Genomic DNA, 22,105 nt, shown 5'->3' on the forward strand with positions numbered 1-22,105 from the left:
TCATCAGTGCCCCCATTTTATATGAAGAAAACCAAATCCCAGGGTTGGAAAGGGTGAATGACCTAAGTTTATACAAGATGAAAAGTTGAACCAACGTTTGAACTCAAGGAATTTGAGGTCGCAAATGTGTTCATTACCTCTGTGCCACACCCAGGAAAGACACAGAGGTATGTTAAAAAGACTTGGGCAGGCTGCAGAGATGGCTTAGTGGTTAAGAGTGTGTACTGCTCTTGCAGAGGACCTGAGTTCAATTCCCAGTATCTACATATGAAGGCTCATAACCGCCTGAAGCTCTCGCTCCAGGGGATCCTACACCTCTGGCCTCTGCAGGGACCATCATTCATGTGGACATACCCACACATGGACCCTCACATAGACACATTGTGGCAGTGTGGGTGGGACTGCCTCCCACTGGCTCAGATGTCTGAAGACTTGGTCCCCAGGAGGTGGAACTGTTTGGGAAGGATTGGGAAGTATGGCCTTGTTGGAGGAGGTTTGTCACTGCAGGTGAGGCTTTGCTGTTTCAAAAGTTTTCTGCCATCTCCAGTGCTGTCTGTTTGCTGGTTCCACGATGTGAGCTCTCAGCTGTCCAGGCCACTGTGCTCGCACTGCTCCTATCATGGAACTGTAAGGTCATTTTGTGCGGCTTTTATAGGCTGCCTTGGTCACGGTGTTTTGCCACAGTAATCGAAAAGTGACTAAAACACACCCAGTTCAAAGTAACTAAATTTTAAAAATGTAAAAACTTTAAATATATAAACAGTAATAATACAAACAAGAAACAACCACTTAAAGGAGAACCTTGCAAAGGAGAAGCTAAAACATTAGGACATATTCAGAGCTAGAGGGACAGCTCTGCAGTCAGGAGTGTGTACTGCTCTTGTAGAGACTGGAGTCTGGTTCCAGCACCTTTACCAAGGCGGCTCACAACTGCCTGGAACTCCAGCTCCAGGAGGTTCAAAACTCTCTTCTGACCTTGGCAGGCACTGGCACTCACATGCACAAACCCACACATCGACATTCTTATTCACAGAATTTAAAACTATCTTTAAAAAGATATATTGATCTAGAGTAGGAAGGTGTTTGGAGTAAGTGCACCAGGAAGGGCTCATGTTGTTGGGGTGTGTGGGAAGCAGTGCTCACACACAGGACAGAAGCAGCCCACAGGCCTCCTAGTGGCCAGCATTCAGTTCCACAGCTCTTACCTCTCAGCAGTGCGGAGCTGCCTTGCCTCCAGGGCCAGTTTGCTCAAGGTTTTCCACGTTGCCTCTGTTTCTGGGGTCATCTCCAAGGTCTCCAAGAAGGCTGTTGCCCTGGAGAGGAAGGGAAGAAAGCTCAGGAGTGAAGCAGGATCTGGAGGAGCAGAGGGGAACCCTGGTGCTGCTGGGGCAGCAGGAGGGGGGAAGAAAGGCCAGAAACACCGCCCTTTGTCTAGGCTCCTCCCATGATTCCAGGGCCCCATTGAGCTGTGACAGTTTAATGGGTCACTGCAGGCATCTGCTAGGCCCACACTGGCTCAGCACCACACTGGCTGTTAGCAGCTCTCACCGGGTGTAGTTGCCATCATCGATGACTGTTCCAAACTCAATCAGGCCCTCGTCCAGGGTGTAGACCACAGTCGTCACCCCTTCGGTCACCATCACCTCTGTCTTCCCTCCACCTCGCTCCAGACCTACAACGTCACCCTGCACAGTATACAAAGAGTGGCATCCAGTTCTTCAGTAGGAAACAGACTTAGGGGTGTGTATGCACACACAGACTGTGGGTGCGTGTGTGACTGCACTTGTCCACGTGAACAGGCCAGGAGACACGCTCGGGTGTCACTCCTCAGCTGCTTCCACCCTTTCTTTCTTCAACCAGGATCTCAGCTTGGCCCTGGAATTTACCAAGTAAGCTGGGCTGAGCCCTAGGGGTCTGCCTGTCTCTGCCTCTCCAGCTCTGGGATTTAAGTGTGCACTAACTGTTGTTCTCTTGCAACACTACAACTCCCAGCATCCCTCTGGACTCCAGCGCACAAAAGCGCGGGACACATTACCCAGAAGCCTTTGCATCCTCCGTTAAAAGCAAGGACAAGTCACGAGTTCGCCCCTTCTTGCCCCTTTTTCCTTCCCACCTTCCCTACTGTGTTTGCACGCCCCTCCCCACCTGTTTGTTGCCCCTCCTCCATTAAAAGTGCATCCACGTGGGACTGCCGCGTGTCTGTGTCTTTCCTCGCGTAACCCTCGTCTAACCTGCAGGAATTAAGAACAACACTAACACGCTTCACTTTCTTGCTGTATGTTCTGGGGCTCAAACTCAGGCCCCTCTACTTGAACAGCAAGCACTTTACCAAATGAGTTATCTTCTCAACTCTTAGACTGATATTCTTTTTAAAGTATATTGTTTTGTCAGGCAGTGGTAGTACACACCTTTAACCCCAGCACTCAGGAGGCAGAGGCAGGTGGATCTCTGTGAGTCTGAGGACAGCCTGGTCTACAGAGTGAGTTCCAGGACAGCCAGGGCTGCACAGAGAAACCCTGTAATATATATCTATATAATTACTTTTTCACGTTTATTTATTTAGCATGTGTGTGTCCATCCATGTGGGCTCTGAAGACTGAACTCAGGTCATCAGGCTGAGCAGCAAGCACCCTTATCCATGGAACCATTTCCCCAGGCCCCAGACTGAGATAGTCTTGGGGGTCCTCCAGTTAAATTACAACTTGAACCTGAACCCAGAACATACTTTTTCTTTTCCGGCACTGCTTAGTTCACGTGACAAAATCACTAAGACTGTTCCCCACCTCTATGCTACCCATCCCCCTTTAAAAAATAAAAAAAAAAAAACAAAACAAATCAGTAAAATGACATTTTTTAGCTGGGTGTGGTGGCCAACGCCTTTAATCCCAGCACTTGGGAGGCAGAGGCTGTGAACTCTGTGAGTTCAAGGCCAGCCTGGGCTACTAGAGCTAGTTTCAGGACAGGCTCCAAAGCTACAGAGAAACCCTGTCTCAAAAAACCAAATAATAATAATAATAATAATAATAATAATAATAATAATAAATAAACAATAAAAAAGAGAAAAGACAGAAGGGCAAAGGCCAAAAGCTAAAATCTGAGCAGCAGGAAAGGGGTGCTGCTCTGAAGGCAAATGCATGTATCCGACAATGAGCCTCAGGCCTTCAGCACGTGGATGGGCTGAGTCAGTCTCTGAGTAAACCCAGCCTAGCCCGTTCTGTAGCAAAGGGCACCAAAGCAAGCGGAGCACAGCCTTACCATGGATTCTGATTGCTACAGAAGCAAACAACCATCTCAGCAGGAAAACAAGTAGAGACTGCCTTCAGAGTAACATGTGGGTGTATGTGTGCAAGCACACGCACATACAACACAACCAGTACAAAAGAATAAATTGCAATTGTAAACAATAATTTTAGGTCTTTAAGCATTTTAGATATTAAAAATGGCAGTTATAGATAATGCATTGTAATAAAATTAAATATTACATATTTGAAGATATAAAAATGACATGGAAAATTAACTAAGGAAAGACTGGAGTGGCTGGGCATACTGGAAAAAGAATCAAATAAAATTTTATGGAAGTGAAGCCTGAGACATTGAACATGGAGAAGTTCCTGGCCCAAATTTAACTCTGAAGCAAAACCCCAATTGTGGCATAAGCAGCAGACAAGGAAAAGAGTGAGCCAAGGAGCTGAAGGAGAGATCTGAAGATACTATCTGGAATGTTCATGGAGCACAAGAAGGACACACAGAAGAAGCTGAAAAGGCAAACAAGATGGAACAAGAAACGTAGCATATGCTGAGTCAAAATCCTGGGAGAATGGTAACAGCGTTCCGAGAGAGAGTGGCCGAGAAGTTCCCAAGACTGAGCACGATGTGTGTGTTCAGAACTACATGAAACCCAACATATGCTGCATGGGATATCATTTAAATTCATGTAAAAAGGCTGGAGTACAGCTTAGTACCAGAGAATTTACTTCTAATGTACAGGTTCAGTCGCTAGCCATCCACTGCAAAAACAACCCCCAAACCCTCTAACCCGATGGGTGGCCCGTGACTACAGTCCCTATCTCTCAAGAGGCAGGGCAGGAGGACAGCCTGGGCCCCGAAATCTGAGGCCAGTCTGTGCGATATGGCAAGACCCCTTCATGAGGAAAAATACTATGTACAAAAATTGTAGTCAAGTGTCAAAACATCCAAAAAAAAAAAAAGTAGGTTTTAGGAGCAACCAAAGGGACAAGAGTAGATAGCTCAGAGATTAAGAACACTGCTATGGCAGAGGGCCCAAGCTTGGTTCCCAGTACACATGGGCACTCACAGCAAGTGGCCGGTACCTCCAGCTCTGAGGAGTCTGATGCCCTCTTCTGGCCTCAGCAGGCATTGCACACATGTGCACAACACATGTTATCTATTGGGATAACATGTTACAAAAAGCTAAGAAAAGTTAGCTGTCAGTTTGAAGTTGGGTACTTAGTCCCAAAGGGTTTTTAGAACAAAAGCTAAACAAAGCTACTTTCAGATCATCAAAACCTGAGAGAGTATAATCTTCCACTAAAGAGACCCTCACCAAAGGGATTTCTAAGTGATATTCTCCAGGCAGAAAATTAATTCCTGAGGGGAGACCAAAACTGCAAGAAGAAAAAGTAGGAAGAAATATGGTAGTGGGGAAATCTAAGTTCTGTCCATATAAGGTAATAGTGTCATAAATCACGTGTGGTGGCCCGTGTTTGTGATACCAGCACTCATGGAGGCCAGCCTGGGTTACAAGTTCCAGTTCCAGGTCATTCAGGGAGGAAGGAGAGGAGAGAAAGAATGAGACATTGAATATGAATGATGCCCATTTTGGGAGTTAAAAAAAATCTTATAGCAAGGCATGGCGGCCCAGATCTTTAATCCCAGCACTCAAGTACTTAGGAGGTAAAAGCAGGGGAATGGGAGGGAGGAGAGGGAGTGGGAACTGGGATTGGCATGTAAAATGAAAAAAAGATTGTTTTCTCTCTTAAAAAATTAAATAAATAAATTTTAAAAAAAAATCCCTCAAAAAACAAAACCAAACCAAACCAAAACAACAACAAACAACCCCACACAAAAAAAAAAGAAAGAAAAACAAAACAAAAACCCATCAAAACTAAAGGAACCCTTTACTACTCCTGGAAGCGCAGTGGTAAATACTTGTGCAGAGTGCTTGAAGCCTGGGTTTGATTCCAGCACAGCAGCAGCAGCAACAACGAAGATTAGCACAAAGAACCAGAGAGAAGGTCGACAGGTAGAGGCGCCTGTTGGCCTGCATTCACTCCTGGGACCCGCATGGTGGGAAGAGCAGACTCCCACAAGTTGTCCTCTGGCCTCCATAGATGCATACACACACAAAATAAATAAATGTAATTTAAAAATTTAAAGGTTAGAATGAAAATATTGTTCAACAAAGAAAAAAGAGAGGTAACCAAAGCCAAAGCCTTGCAAAGTCCTATATTATTTGTGGGGAGAGAGAAAGTTACATGGTGGCTAACTTGAGAGCCTTCAAGGGCTTGCATATGAGTGTGTGGTATGTGTGTGGTGTGTGTGTATGTGTGTGTGTGTGATGTGTGTGTGTGATGTGTGGTGTGTGGTGTATTGTTGTATGGTGTGTATGTGTGGTATGTGGTGTGTGGTGTGTGTGTGTGGTGTGTGGTGTGTGTGTGTGTGTGGTATATGGTGTGTGGTATGTGGTGTGTATGTGTGTGGTATATGGTGTGTGGTGTGTGTGTGTGGTATGTGTTGTGTGTGTGTGGTGTGTGCTGTGTGGTGTGTGTGTGTGTGGTGTGTGTGTGTGTGTGGTATATGGTGTGTGGTGTGTGTGTGTGTGGTATGTGCTGTGTGTGTGGTGTGTGGTGTGTGTGTGTGGTGTGTGTGTGTGTGGTGTGTGTGTGTGTGGTATATGGTGTGTGGTGTGTGTGTGTGGTATGTGCTGTGTGTGTGGTGTGTGGTGTGTGTGTGTGGTGTGTATGTGGAGGATGTGTGTGTGTGTGGTGTATTGTTGTATGGTGTGTGTGGTGTGTGTGTGTGGTATGTATGTGGAGGATGTGTGTGTGTGTGTGTGTGTGGTGTGTGGTGTTGCGATGGGACAGTAAAGAGTGTTTTATGTGTAATTTGAAAAAGGAGGGATTTTGAATGGCCAAGAACAAGGACAAGGATGATGGCATGGAACCATCCCTCCTACTGGGGTCTGTCTTCTAGACTGCAAAGAATGCCATATGGTGACTTTATATAGTCCCAGGGCCACTGGAATGTGGCCTCATCTCTAGGAATGCAACACAAGGTCAGGAAACGCAAGCAAGGATAATTCTGGAGGCCATGCCAGTATGGGGAGGGGGTGAAAGTTTGGCTTGCCAGTTTTATCATAGCGATTGTGGGTGGTGGGTTGAGAACACCACACGGTCTCCACATACTTCTCCTTGGAGCGCTAATGAGTTAGAGCGGCACACCTGGGCCTCCTGGCACCAACGTACCCTGATAGAGGACATGGTGACTCTCTCGGGTGCCTCAATGTTGTACCACACACACAAGCTGTTTCGGTTCTGGGCTACCAGCACATCGCTCCCGGGAACCCACTGCACGTAGGAGCAGAAGTTGAGGATCATTGTCTTGGAGCAGCTTTCAATATCATATAGATGCAACTGGAGAGGGAGACAGCACAATTAGGAGGCGTGCACTGATGACATTTGGTTCTGTCCCTTTCCCCCACAGTGAAATGATCCACCAGTCAGTTATGTGTTGAGTTGCCAGCCCTTGGAGTTTGTGCTAAGTTGGTATATCCTGACTGGTCAAGTATGAGATGACCAAACAACCACAATCTAATTCAAGCTATAGTCAGGTGAAGGTCAGACAGGAGAGTAACCCTGGGCCAGATTAGCAGGTAGGGCTACAAACAAACTAAGTGAGCTGACAGTCTGCAGTGAGGCTCTCACTGGAATGAAGCATCACAAGAAAAGCGAACCTCTTTGGAGATGCCACCCTGACAAGAGACTGCTCGAGTCAGTGTCCATGCCTTCAGCTAAGTGTGGCTGAAGCACACTGCGGCAGTGGGATGGGGCAAAGGGCAGCTGGACCTGAGGAGGGGAAGCAGCTCCACGAGGACGCAGCCTGTAAACAGTCTCTGTCAGGGTCCCTAGGTCAGGTTCTGACAGCGTATAGACTATCCTTCGTCCACTTTGCTATGCTAATGGCATATGGAACCAAGAACTTATGTCCTGCATTGCCCCCACAGTCCCAGGTAACAGCTTGTGGACCAGCCCAGGCCTAAAACCCTAGTAACCCCTCTCACACGAAGTTTCCGATCCCTGAAGAGAAGCTTGTGCCCAGTCTCATTAAGTTCCAGCAAATCCACATGGCTCTCGTGACTGATAGTACCAATGTTGTAGCTGCCAATCAGATCCACTGCAAAGAAGACAGGGTAAGAAGAGCGAACCCCGCCATGTAGAGGGCTGCATTTGGTCTCTAGAATGCTGGCTTTATAATCATGTTGGGATTTAGGAACATTTTATCAGTCCAGAGGTATCAATGGGGACCACAAATGACCAATATTGCACGATTTTTCTAAGATGCTTAAAATACTGGGTCTTGCCAAGTGTGGTGGCACACACCTTTAATCCCAACATGCAGGAGGCAGAGGCAGGTGGATCTCTGTGAGTTTGAGGCCAGCCCGGTTTACTGAGAGAGTTCAAGGACAGTCAGGAACAGCTAAGGCCACACAGAGAAATACTGTCAATAAACTTGTCTAGAATTATAAATGTTTTACTTGGCTTTATAGGCAACTAGATAGAAGATCTCATGGAGAAATGGTGGTATACTGCTATAACCCAGCCCTCAGAAAGAGTGGGGGTTTGAGGCCAGGCCCTTCTATGTAGGCCAGTTCCAGCTGCCTCGTTTGACCCTGTCTTGAAAAGACAGTGAAAGAGGGTGACCGTGTTACTGAGTACCAGAGAGAGCTGAGGAATGAAATGACCTGGTGATGTCACCCTGGCTGCGCGGAGTCACCAGAGCAGTGGATGCACAAGTGAGGTGACGAAGAAGGAAGCCCTGAGGAGAGCTCACTCAGTGAAGCTCAGTGGCTCACACCCAGAGCTCAAGCACAAGGCAAAAAGGTTGAGGCAGGAGCATAACCAATGGGACCAGCCGGCAGACAGACTGATAACCTGGAGACAGAAATTATGACAGTAGACATGGTGACTCATATCATACTGACTATAATCCCAGTACCCAGGGATCTGAGACAAGAGGACCAGAAATTCAAAGCCAGTCAGGGCAACATGAGACCCTGCCTTCAAACACTGAAAAACAACACAGCAACCAAAGCCAAACCAAGCCAAGTCTGCTAGAGCCTCCAGGACCACATAGGGACCCTGAAATTATATATAAATTACATTAAAAGGGACTGGTGACTCAGAGAACTGAATATCATTTTACATATATTGAAAAATATGTAAAATTCATGGCGTGAGCGAATGGACGGGTCTGAGGTCTGAGTTATCACCGCCACGAGAATTAGGCCTCCTGGCCTACATATCATTCCCAGTGCAGATACCTGCGTTTCTGAGCTCAGATGTGAAATGTAATATTCATGAAATAGGAAACTATCTTAAGAAGAGGCCCATATGTATACGAAAGCTTGACTTATGACAGGGATGGTATAACAAATTAGTAGGCTTTCAGTAAATGGTTACACAGATGGAAAAAATAAAGTTAAAACCCTACCCACATCACATACAAAAATAAATTCCAGATGGAAAGCAAAACTTAAGAATGTTAAAATATAGGAGGGAATATGGGGAAAAGTTTTTAAATGAGACCTCAAAAACCAGCAATTACTATTACTATTATTTTGGCAGCACTGGTGATTGAACACAGGGCTCCCCTGCACTCTGCCACTCAACTACATCCCTAGACTCAATTTTTTAAACTAAGAATTTGTTAATTACATTTTTAGTTCTTTGTTTCTATTTTGTAAGGAGCACACGTGGAAGTCAGAAGACAACTTGCAGGAGTTGGTCTTCTCCTGAGGGACTAAAGCTGAGTCATCAGGCTTGGACCAGTATCTTTAGAGGCTGAGTCATCCCATTGGCCCTTCAATTAATACTTAAAGGTGTGTGCTACAGGGCCTGAGTCTGATCCTCTAGACCCACACAGTGGAAAGGAGGGATCTACCGTCTCAGAGTGTCTTTTTTTTTTTCAAGACAGAGTCTCTCTGTGTACCTTTGGAACTTGCTCTGTAGACCAGGCTGGTCTTGAATTCACAGAGATCCACCTGCCTCTGCCTCCTGAGTTCTGGGATTAAAGGTGTGTGTCACCACTGCCCGGCTTCTCAGGTTGTCTTTTGACTTCTACTTGAGTGCCATGGCATAATGCTTCCCCCAACCGGTTCCATTACATAAATAACTACAATAAAATTTAAATGTCTCAATACTAAAGATACCTAAAAGAGAGAAAACTCAAGCCACACATACTGAGAAAAAAACTACAATGTAAGTAACCATCAGAGGTTTATATACACAATTTCACATCTCTAACAAAGAGGCCACTTGACTTTCGCAATGCATAAGGGATGAGAAACTGGAAGTCACAGAAGAGAAATCCAAGTGAACAATAAGTAAGTGAAACGGCATTGCACACACACCATGCATTTCAAGTCCTGGAGAGGATGTGGAAGAATAGGAACTCTGACTGGGAGAGGAACGGACATTGATCGTCCTCTTTGGAGAGCAATGGGAGACACTTAGTCAGGCTGAAGGCACAGCTGCTCCTATGATTCAGCAATTCTGCTCTAAGCATGGACCTCAGCAAGTAGCAGTAATGTGATTAAAACCACACCAAACAACAAACCCCCCAAACAACTAGGGGTTGAAGAAATGGCTCAGTGGTTAAAAGTACTGACTGTTCTTCCAGAGGACCCAGGTTCAATCCCCAGCACCCACATGGCAGCTCACACCCACCAAGTTCCAGGGATCCCACTGCCCTCTTTTGGCCTCCAAAGGCATAAGGAATGCACATGGCGCACAGCCATACATGCAGGCAAAATAGCCATTCAACTAAAATAAACCTTTAAAAAATTAATACTCAGCAGGCTGTGGCAGCACATACCTTTCGTCCCAGCACATGGGAGGCAGAGGCAGGTGGATCTCTCTGATTTCGAGGCCAGCCTGGGTTACACAGAGAAACCCTGTCTCAAATAAAATAAAATAAAACCAAATCAAACAATGAACCCCCCCCCAACAAACAAACAAACAAAAAACCACTCTAAATGCTCATGAGTAAGAGATGAGGTAAAAAATTAATATAAATGCAACAAAAAGTTCTGACTTAACAGCACTAGGCGTGGATAAGCAAGTATTAACAATAGGTCATGACTCTCAGCAGCTGGGGTTTATTAACGATTATGTGGCAGGGAAGGATGAGTGCTTCCCTCTGACATAGGTGCTGTCTTCGTTCACTGTGTGGGTTAAGACACTAAGAAAGATGAAGTAACTTTGGTAAGCTCACAGAGCAGTAAGTACGGACAGGGTAGCTGACGCCAGTCCCATCCTTACAGACATACTATGTGGCATGCTCGTCTCTACACCTTCTGCACGATCCTAAGCTAGTCTTAGTTCTTCCTTCCATGCTTGGAACATTTGGTGACAGAAATCATAAAGTGGAGATTGTGAAATGCAAATTACATTTCTATTGTTACTAGTTACTAATAATAAGGGTTACTAATAACATAAATATAAAAAATACAGTCCTTCCAATTCTAAAGAGTCTAGGATTTGATGATGTCTAAACAGGAAAATCCCTAAATTTAGCAGGGAATCGCGGCTACTCACATTCTCATTTTCAAAGAAATATTTCTCATTGCCACCAGATCCCTGCAAGGCTATCTGCAAAGTGAGGAGAAAACATCATAGACAATGTAGACAATCACCCAAGACAAGGCTGGAGGATGTCAGTGGCAAGGAAGAGAGATGGTATTCAGGGAGGTTTTGAAGTTACACAAAAGGTGCTCTGTATCAGACTCTTGCTCTGATCCTCATATTTCCAAGAGAAACCAGTCTGACTGTGGAAGTTTATATTCCAGGAAATAATATCAGAATGGTATCCTATGGGGAATCTTCTTAGGGCCCGCACCTTCAGAATTAGCAAGCCAAGACATCCCATTACCCACCCTGACTCTCTCGGTTCCTACCTCACTGAGGTGATTGGTGTTCAAGTCTCCGAGCAGCAGTGTGTCCGATGTGTGAGCCACCAAGTACCGTTCCTTCCCCAGGATCTTCACCTCTTCTACCTCATAGCCATAGTGGGACTTGAGCACCACCCTGGTCCCTGAAGACAGGTTCTTCACTATCACCCGGGAAGGGACCAGTCCAACCCATCAGGCTTTCCCAGAGCAGGAGAAGAGTGAAGGTGCTCTGGTCCCTCTCGTAACTCCAGGATACCTTGTTTCTCCCTCGGCCTGGGATGCTGTTGCTAAGGACAACACTTGCACCCACACAGGGGTTTCCTACCTAGGAATACTTCCCCATGGCCTGGGCTGTCCATGGCCATTCGATTCTGAGAGCTCTACTCGGTAACACTAATCACTCACTTTGTTCCCGCACTTCTTAGTACAAAGCTCTTTACCAATGAAGACAGAATACTATATCATCGTTACTGTTATATAATTATGAACCTATTATTATCGTTATTATATCATCATGTGCCTAAGGTGACCTCCAACTGCCCATCCTCCTAAATGCTAAGATTTTCTTTCTTTTTCTTCCTCTTCTACTTGTTTTCTTTTTTGAGACATGTAGCCCTGGTTGGCCTGGAATTTGCTATATAGACCAGGCTGGCCTCAAGCTCACTGGCCACATACCAGAGCACAATGTCTTTTTTACAAAGAATTTGAATTACATGGGTGGGTGTGCACAAAGGTGAGTGCAGGTGCCGGATGTCGGAAGAGGGTGTTGATCCCCAAGGCTGAAGACCCAGTGATTGTGAGACACTAACATGGCGCTGGGAACTGAACTTGTGTTCTCTGTAAGAATAGTAAGAGCCGTTTCTATGGCCCTGGTGCGATGTCTTACAGATAAATTACCTTTGTACTCTCAGTCCTTAACAGATCTAACACAGCAGAGAAAGGATAAACATTTCTGGAGAGACTGGAAAGATCCAGGAACAAACTGGTAATAAGAGCGAAGGAAGGGAAGTGGGAGAGTGAGACGCGTGCCTCTGGGACAACAGAGTCCTGCGCACTACAGTTCGCCAGTGATCATACACGTCCACAACTCTAGTGGGCGGCGCTGAGAACAGCTTCACACTGGGGAGATACAGGCACCAATCCCTGTATCTCTTGAGCCAGGTGTGAAACCTTTGCTTGCGATGGGTTAGAACAACTACGTAGCAGGAGGGTTGCCAGAAGTTGCCCTGACACATTCAGTTCCCTACGATAGCTCTGCCAGAGGGAGGAAGGTTAAATTTGACACTGTGGCTGTGGCCAGCAGGTGGGGGAAATGTTACAAGGACAGATGAGCCACGAGAGGTCTCAGCATGCTAGGTCATCAGCTGCTCACCTGGCTGGGTCCCACATACGTCAGCTCAAACTTGTTCTTGTAAATACTCCTTCGGAGGCAGCAGTCAAACTGTTCCACCCCACCACAGAGGGTGCCCTGAGAGAGGGGGGGACAGCATGGAAGGCGATGCACGGCGCGCTGGCCAAGGACGGTATCTGGATATACCCCAAGACCTCAGACCTCAGTGTCACAATCTAGACAGAAGTGGCCAGCAAAAGGGTGGGCAGGTTCTGAACATATCAGAAAAAAAAAGTGGCAATCCCAGGACTTACAGGGATCACATGTGGGTTGGACAATGAGGGGAAATCAGGCTGTCCTGGACAAGCGTGTCCCTCAAGGCCTCCTGGAAAGTGTGAGTTTCCCTTTCCTGCCTTTAACAGTAGATTTTTTTAGGTTGAAGTCACAAGGCAGCTGGAGTTCTCTTGTGTCAGAGTAGAGCGACTCCCTTGGCATAGGGAGTAGTTTCTATTTTACTGTAGTTTGGAGACAATCGCCAGTACAGAAAGGGGCTCCTAACAACACACCGCACAGAGCCGGGAGCCGTCCCGCTTCCAGGCCAAGGCTGTGATGGTGTATAAGTTGGCAATCTCCTTGGGCTTGGCCTCTTCCCAGATGCTTCTTCGAGGACTCCAGTTGAACACCCGGAGTCTAGAAAGGTAAAGAGTGAAAATAGACCAGAACTGATAGGGAAGCATCTCACTCTACCAGAAAGGGAAGCAAACGCAAAAGGGAAGACCAGCGAGGCAGCCCAACGGGAGGGGAAAAGGTGCGGGGAGTTGAGGGAGTAGGGGTGAAAGGAGCAGGTAGAAGATGGATGCCAGGTGTGGTGGTACACGCCTGTAATGCCAACAGGAGAGAGGCAGAGGCAGGAGGATCACTGTAAGTTGGAGGCCAGCCTGGTCTACCCAGTGAGTTACAGGCTAGCTGGGGCCACAGAATGAGACCCTCACTCAAAAACCAACAACAACACAAAAGCCAGAAGTAGAGACACCAGGACAGCAGGACAAGTGAGACAAACGGACGGCCAGGAGAGGGAAGAGGAAGAAACAGAGTGTAGGAGTCAAAGAAGGACGGAACCTAAGGAGACACGTGAGATTGGAAGGACATAAAGACAGACAGACAAAGAGACCTGACCCTAGCTGCTTGGCTGTTTCTTTATTCATTCACCAAATGGCGACTACATTAAAGACCATGCCAGTGCAGGCACTGGCGATGAGGACGGCTACTTAGTCTTCCTCTCAAACTAGAACACAATGGCATAGTGGGGACAAGGCAGGGGGACATGGGGAACGCGATGGCCTCTGCTGTGGAGTCCAGGCTGAGTCGGCACAGCGCATCCTGAAGCAGACGACAATCTGAGAATCCCTTTCAACAGACATTGCTTCTGTCCAGGTACCCGCTGCAGTTCAGAACTTGGCTAGGGCAGAGCTCACAGAGAAAGGTAGAAGAGGCAACTGGGCCGGGCGATGGTGGTGCACGCCTTTACTCCCAGCACTCGGGAGGCAGAGGCAGGCGGATCTCTGTGAGTTTGAAGCCAGCCTGGTCTACAAGAGCTAGTTCTAGGACAGGAACCAAAAGCTACGGAGAAACCCTGTCTCGAAAATCAAAAAAAAAAAAAAAAAAAAAAAAAGATGCAACTGGCCGGGGGACCTACCTGTCGTAGCTTCCTAGCATGACAGACTGGCCTCCAGGACTTGCTGCAGCTGTGGTGAATTCACGTTCCTGAGGATTATGGCTGTAGTCAAAAGTCTGTAGCACGTGGCCTTCCTTTCCATAGGCCACAATCCTCCGATCACAGCCTGCTGCCACGATGCTGTTGGTTGCGCAAGCCAAGGCATACGGTGGGCATGGGTGGTTAACCAACTTCCCCTGGGACAGACAGAATACTTCAATTGTTCGTTGAGAATGCTAGGCTAGCAGCTGATCCACACACTCCTGACCATCCCACCCCGGAGAGAAAGTGAGCCTTCCTGCCAGCATTTCCCACATGAACACGCCCGAATTCTGAAGGCTTCACAGCCTGTCTCTGTATCATGAGCACACGCATGCCACGTGTACACGGGCCGTGTACTCACAGTGGTGTGTTGAGACCTCTGGTACGTACTAGTAAAGCCACCCAAAGAGAGACGACACACAGTAACCAACACTGTCTAGGTCCAAGAGAGTACATGGCTTCAAGAAGGGCTAAATTGAATTATGTGGGTAACTCACAATGTAAACGATTCCACAGTACTAAATTATACAGAGAAAAACAGCAAATTTCCCTGTATGTCTATCTTTTCTTTTTCCAAAAAAATAGTTAATTCTTTAACATCTTATTTATTTGTGTGTGTTTTTGTGCGCACATTTGCATATGTGCACACATGGTCGAAGGGCAGAGGATGACTTGCGGAAGTCACTTCTGTCCTTGCATGGCAAGGGTCCTGTCAGGTTTGGCACTGGGCGCCTTTACCTGATGAGGTATCTTGATGGGCTGTTAACTTCTTTCTCCTATGCATTTGGATGTATATACATTACATAAACATGTATATATATATATATACATACATTTGTGTATATGTATGTATTTACATAAATGGAAATAATTTTCACTTTTTGTCCCCCTTAGAGTCTTTATTTCCCTTCTTTCAAGGTCCCTTCCGCCCACTCCTCCCTATAAATAGTGAGTTCTAGCCTCCTGAACACCAGTCTCCGTGATGGCACCAAACGCTTCTCTCCAAGTTTGCCCTTTTCCAGTCATGGTGCTTAAACCTGCAGTTTCCCCGGGAGGGCTCCTGGAATGTCCACCCCACGCCAGAGTGAGTGTGCGCCCTTCATACCTGTGACCCTCCGGAGCCTTCATCATCGAACAAATACCTGACGATGGTGCCGTCTGCGTGACCTGAGAGGATGCCTTTCCCAGAGCAACTGAAGGGCAGAGGCAGCGAGGTGGGCACAGAGGGAGGGACTTCCGCCCCGTGACAGTCCCCTTTCCATCAAATGCAGCTTTGTCCTGACAGTCCCAGTCTACTTCTGTTACTCACTTGGTTGTCAGCGCCACCACATATGAGTCTGTCCCATAGATGGTAGACGACTTGTTAGTTTTAGTGTTTGCTTATCGAACCTGAAAACCAAACAAGTCTGGCTAGGCTACTTACAGTGTCAGCCAGGCACGGAGAAACAGAAGTAAAAATGCCAAATGACAAAATTAGTCCTCATGCATTTTTCTCAAGTATGCACTTGAGCTCCAGGGGAAAGATGAACCATATTGCCAGGCACCCCAGGACACTATCCCCCCCAATACCTCACCTGTGTCTCCCTCTCCTCCGTTACCTTGCCTTCAGCCAGTCCGAAGACAATAATGTACTCTGCAGGCCACTGTAGACAGGTGACAGCACTCTGTATGAGAAGGGGTGAAAGGGTGACCCGCCTGTGTGGACTGGCACACTCAGAACAACCGCCACCCACCACACACCGTCATTCTAGTCCTCTCCAGGGGGAAAAGGCAGGCAGCGGACACAACAAGGCTCTCAAGCAGGTGACAACACCATCCTTTAGCAGGTCAAGTCGGGGTCAGACATTGAAAAAGGCAACTCCTGTTACATTTACAAGGAGGGAAGCAGGTGCGGCTCACCTCTGAACTTTACCGTCTGGATGAACTTGTTACAGATGACCTTCTTGTCACCCCTGTCAGACAAAAGGCAAGGAAGCAACCTTAAAAATCACTTCCCAATGAACTGCCCAACATGGCCCTCTGTGGGAGGTCTGATGGAGAAGTGAGTGGGTCCCCAAGGAGCCCTGGAGCTATGCCAATGACACAGCATATCACTGGCTCTCAGGACCTTCTGCTGGCTTACACTCATCCCTCCAGGGATGGGACTGCAGGACAGGTGGGGCAGGCAGAGGTGGACACAATAGAATCAGGCTCTAGAGAGCCCCTGCCTTCCATGCCTGATGTCATCGTTATCCCAGCGAGGTATTTCCCATGCCCAACTCTTCTTTAGTGGCCACAACCCGCCTAACCCCCATCCTGTCCTCACCAATCTTCTCCAATCTTGTAGGCATAGATGATGTTGTCAGTCTGTCCGATGGCAATTTTAGTGGAATCAGGGGAGAAAGCCATGCCCTTTACCATGTAGCTCTTCCAGCCACACTAGGAGTAAAAACAAAGATAATGAGTAGAAATGAAGGAGAAAAGAAAACACACACATTTCCCAAAAGACCAGAAAGTTTATAGCGAGAAATAGAGTAGACCATTGCCCATGTCTACGGCTAGAAGGCAGATCACACAGCTTTCTCGGATAACGTGTTGGAGCACATGCGAGTCCTCTTTACCTTCATGTCAGCTGGCTTGGTGGAGAACTTGTCTCTCCCGCTCCCCATGCTCATCGTACAGCAATACCACTCGGTCCACTGTGCAGACAGCATATTTAGCGTTGTTCTGGGACCAGGCCATACAAATCACCTTCGCAGCTCCATCCTGCAGAGGCAAAGGGGTACTGTAAACACAGCGCTGGTCTCCAGAGTACAGAGCGTCTCCAGGTCCATCAGTCTTCGTGTGCCTTTGTTCTACATCTACGACACAGGTTTTCTCTCAAAACTAAACAAAATGAGACAAATTGCTCGGATACCTGAACTGTAAGAATAATAGTCTCCAGGGCCTCACGTGGCCCAGACGGACCTCAGATTCACTGTACGGTAGGGATGACTTGAACTTCTGATCCTCCTGTCTCTACCTCCTGAGTGCTAGGATTCCAGGCGTACACCACCCTGTCTAGTTTATACCATGCCGGGGACAGGACTCAGGGCTTCACTCGAGACAAGCAAACACTGTACTACCAGGCCACATCTCCTTGTCCCCTAATGTGTTTTTCTGAGACTCATGATACAAATGTAACGCATCAACCGTTCCAAAAGCAATGGCCTCCTTGTTTTTTCATCTTTCAGGTCTGCGACTGAAAAAAAAAATCAATTAATCTGATAAATTTTAGCCTTTATAGCTACTCATTCAATTAATGTTTTCCAGCACTTTACTATCAAAGACACTTGGCTGGAAGACGACAGAGAGACAAAGAGCAAAGCACAGATCCTACCCTAGGTTCTAATTGGACGCTGAGAAATTGGAAATGTCCCATAAGAAAAATATGTTCTGAGTATAGTAATAATTTAGAGAAGTCCAAGACAATTTTATGCTTAAATGGTCAAGATTAAACTTTGAAGAAGGGATGCCATCGAATGGTAAATTACTTCAGATGTAATGAGTAGCATGAACAAAGTCAAGCTCTGGCCAAGGACCAGCAATTTAAGGAAGTTGAGACTGCCAACAAGAGAGGAGGCAGGGCAGGAAGCGTAGACTGGGTTAGCTCAGGAAGCGTAGACTGGGCTAGCTCAGGAAGCATAGACTGGGCTAGCTCAGGAAGGGCCTCTGGAGGCCGCTAACGATTTGGATTTATTGGGCAGGAATACAGAGACAGTGTAAGTTTGGAAACAAGGAGCAACAGAATTAGAATTGAGACTTGGGATAAACAATGTCACTTTCCCCTGTTAACTGTCCACTAAAGGTTCGTGGTGAAAGTGACCACTGCAAAAACGGGTACAGCCCAGATAATGGGGCGTTTGTCTGGCATTCATCAGTCCCCAGGTGTGAGCCTTCGCACTGCACAAGAGTAAGCAAAGAAATAAAAAGAATATGGGAATGGCAGGTAAGACGGCACACGCCTGCAATCTCAACACCTGGGAGGGGAAGGCAGGACGGTCAGACATTCAAAGTCCTCCACAATTACACAGCGAGTTTGAAGTCAGCCTGAGCTATATGAGACCCTGACTTAAAAAAGAAAATACGTGATCACCACACAGTGAATTACTCTGCGTGTCCCTCGCCAGCTGTCCTCTCAGGCTCCTGAGATGAAATTTGGCTCCTACGCCAAATGTTGGATTCACTACTTGGGCTACTAGAGGTCTGACTTACAACACCTTTACTTTCTACACCTAACCCAAATACGTCCAGAGCCAGCAGGGGGATCACTGCCCCCAAATCCTCAAACTACAACCAGAAAATAGCAGCACCACCACCATGGTCATGAGCCAACCATTCACTACCATCGGCTAGAAGGGGGTGCAGGCACCTCATCAGCTTTGGCTGCTCATCCTCCTTCAAGGCTGTCCATCCTGGGCATCTGGTCCAGCTGCACCATGACATCATCTTTTTTTAGAGACCAAACGGTTCTATTTCCAATTTTTCCATTAGGGTATTTTGAAGTGACAGATAACAGTACCAGTTTACTGAGCAAGGAGTACAACTTTTTATTGTTCTACCACCGAGTGAGGGCTCGATCCCTTCAGCTTTCCTTTCTTCTAACCGACTTCTGCTCTCCTTACAGAGTGCAAACATCCCCAAGACCCACAATCGATGGGGACGCGTTTCTCTGCAATACGTGCCTGACTGGACTGCCTGGGGGTTGAGTGGAATGGAAAGTAGAACAGGCATTTTCATAACTGCTTGACACCCAGTCGGTACCTCACCTCGTATCTCTGAGGCAGAAGCTATTATGATTCCCATTTTACATATGGGGAAATTGAGGCACTGAAAATTAAGAAAGCTGCTCAGTCACACATACAGTTTTTAGATGACAGATGCAATATTCGAATCCATGTATGTTTGATTCCACAAGCTATAACTCTGTCTTTATGCTGTTGTGGCATATGTATTAATGACTTAATTCTGCCATATACTTTTTTTTTTCAGAATAGGAAAATTTATTACTGTGCTTCCACTGTCAAAATTTAGGATCTTGGTCTTTCCTTCTTGCCTTTGTACAGGGCCAAAAGGGACATGTTGGCTACTTTAACAACCTTAAAGTAGACTCCAAGGAATATCACCTACAGCATGACCCTTTCTACCAAATCCAGCAACCAGAACTTCATCGTTTTCCTCAATGAAGTTCAAGCAACCATCATTGGGGACGAAAGCTGTGATCTTCTTGGTGTTCTTGATGAGCTGCACCCTGACACACTTCCAGATAGCAGAATTTGGCTGCTTGGCTTCAACTCCTACTTTTTCCAGCACGATTCTCTTGGCATGAGAGGCACCTCCAAAAGGATTGGCCTTCAGGGCTGTGCCCAAGTGGGCTTTCATGTATTGTTTTTCATGCCACTTCTGGTCCCGGTGGGCTGCGGAGCTTCCTGGCAGTACGGAGACCATGACACTTGCTCATCTTGCCGATGCCACGGGCCCGAGAGAAAGAGCTCTGCCATATACTTTTATTTACTGTTGCCATTATTATTATTATTGAGACAGGGTCTCTCTATGTAGTCCTCTATCTCGTTTTGCAGACACCATGCCTGGCTATTCTTTTTTTTTAATTAATTAAATTTATTTATTTTGCATCCTGATTGCACTTTTCCCTCCTCACTATCCTTCCATTCACCTCCCCCCCCACACACACACACAATCCACTCCTCTTCTATTTCTATTCAGAGACGGGCGGGCCTCCCATGGGCGGCAACAAAGCATGGCATATCTTGTTGAGGTAGGACTACACCCTACTTCTCCAGGAAACTCTAAAAGTCACACATTATTCTTATGTTTTAAAAGGAGGTCTTGGCTCTGTAGTCAGGCTGGCTCTGAGCACACAGCAAGCCTCCCAAATTCTGCGATTACAGGCAGGCAGCACCATGATCAGGTAACAGATTTCTTTTTGTAGTACTCGGGACGCATGCAGAGGCTCACGCATGCCAAGCACATGCTCTAGTACTCAGCAACATCCTCTGCAAGTAGCATATTCTTTTTATATGTTGGGGGCCAATGTGCCTGTTTGGGTGTGCATGCAGAGGCCAGAGGTCAACATCAAGGGTCTTCCTCAATTGCTCTTCACTTTGTTCTTTTGAGACAGGGTCTCTCCTCTCACTGAACCTGGGGCTCATGAATCTGGCCAGCGAGCTCTAGGGACCCCCTTGTCTCTGCCTCCCCAGCACTGCAATTACAGGTGTGCCTAGCTTTCAAGTGGATGCCGGAGAGCTCGTGCTGATGAAGAGCCGTCTCCCCCACAGCCAGCCTTATTTGTGTTGTTAGCCTGTCCTCTCCATTTCCATGTCCTTCCCTGTGGCCTATCATTCTTCATACAGCTGTCCAATTCATAATGCCCTTTCCATTTATCCCTTACACCTCCATGACACAAGGCAGCAACAGGAGGCCCAGGAAGAGTCCCGGTGAGGCCCCAGTGTTGGTAGTGTAGCCGAGACCAATGATTCTCTGCGATGAACCCACACATGTAAAGATGTATGGACAAAGGAGTATACCGTGTGACTCTCTGTGCCACACTGCAGCTTCCCTGACGAGATTTCCCCTTTCATCCTTTTTTCTGTTTTTCCTTTTTTATCTTAAATTTTATTGGGGGGGGGGGGAGGTTGCAGGGGCAGAGGCTGGATGCAAGGGAACGGGAAATGGGTGAGATCGGGATGCATGATGTGAAAGACACAAAGAATAAATAAAAAAAAGAAAGTTAAAAGAATTTCTCCTCACATTTATTTATTGTGAGTGGTGGGACGGTGCCTGTGTGGCGGTCAGAGAACAACTTGCATGAATTGACTCATTCCTTCCCGTGTGTGGGTCTCAGGGCTCACTCAGGGAGTCAGGCTTAGTGGTAAGTGCCTTTATCCACTGAACCATCTCACTGGCCCAATTTTTGTTTTCTTTTTTCAAGATAGTCTCATGCAGCCCAGGCTGGCCTTGAATTGTCTATATAGCCAAGAATGCACTCCTGACCCTCTTGTCTTCACTTCCCAATTGCTGGGATTTTCGGCCTTTGGCGCCACTGAACCATGTTTATAGTGTGTGTGGGGGGGGGGGGGGTGTATGTGTGTGTGTGTGTGTGGTGTGTGTGTGTTTGTGTATGTTGAACTTTACTTAACTCTCTCCTAAGGTTCTTGGAGTTGCTCTCACTACGGCTTTTCTTTCCCAAATGACGAAGTTAATGACAGAAAGGCCACGTATGATGAGGGTTAAAGCCAGAGATACCTTCTGGTCAACTCAGTGCTAAACCTGAACTCGGATCCCTTCACTCCCAAACCTATCCTTCATGTTTTTGGGCTCCTCTCCTAGAGCCCAGCCACTTCTGAATCTGAGACACACTTTCACAATTCAAATGAAGCGTCAGCCTTGCGCTTATTTCATCCTGTGTAGATTTATGCTCGTTGTCTAGATATGCGCCTCTCCCTCATAGCCTGTGACGTAACTCGACCCCTAGAGCCTAAGCTTGGGGCCTGGCACTCAAATGCTGTATGCGGTGCCATCAAAGTTTGCGGTCTTTAGCAATTCACGTCTCCTACTGAAAGATCTTTCACAATCTTCTGCACACAGCAGGCGCTCAACATTATAAACTTCTGTTACCCCACTTTTTTTTCTTTTGGAACTCCCGGTGGCCGGGGAATGGGAGTCACGCGATTCCTCACCTGAGGGCTCAGCAGGGTCCTCAGGTGCTTCAACTGCGTGACGCAGGTCTCGGATGGTCGTTGACCAAGACTACTCCCGCGGTTACCTGGACAACCCACCAAGCAGCGACGGCGCC

At 47.0% G+C, this 22,105-nt stretch overlaps 2 protein-coding genes across 2 annotated transcripts; both read right to left on the reverse strand.

The window, feature by feature from the left end:
• Nucleotides 1-6,956: 6,956 nt before the first annotated feature.
• Nucleotides 6,957-22,100, reverse strand: LOC121439628 (intraflagellar transport protein 172 homolog). The gene is made up of 14 exons (XM_041640157.1): nt 21,990-22,100; nt 16,875-17,019; nt 16,580-16,692; nt 16,174-16,226; nt 15,873-15,938; nt 15,380-15,467; nt 14,215-14,429; nt 13,085-13,208; nt 12,561-12,656; nt 11,195-11,356; nt 10,836-10,889; nt 9,650-9,725; nt 7,301-7,413; nt 6,957-7,085 (listed from the first exon to the last, which is right to left on the reverse strand). The coding sequence occupies exons 7-14, from the start codon at nt 14,232-14,234 to the stop codon at nt 6,957-6,959; spliced, it is 774 nt and encodes a 257-aa protein (XP_041496091.1). The 5' UTR covers nt 14,235-14,429; nt 15,380-15,467; nt 15,873-15,938; nt 16,174-16,226; nt 16,580-16,692; nt 16,875-17,019; nt 21,990-22,100.
• Nucleotides 19,393-19,740, reverse strand: LOC121439639 (40S ribosomal protein S23-like). Its single transcript, XM_041640181.1, has one exon. It carries the CDS (start codon nt 19,738-19,740, stop codon nt 19,393-19,395), a length of 348 nt encoding a protein of 115 aa, XP_041496115.1.
• Nucleotides 22,101-22,105: the final 5 nt, after the last annotated feature.

Source organism: Microtus oregoni, unplaced genomic scaffold (genome assembly GCF_018167655.1).
Source record: "Microtus oregoni isolate MIOR12 unplaced genomic scaffold, Mior012 000062F_ref0000492, whole genome shotgun sequence".
Lineage (NCBI taxonomy): Eukaryota > Metazoa > Chordata > Mammalia > Rodentia > Cricetidae > Microtus > Microtus oregoni.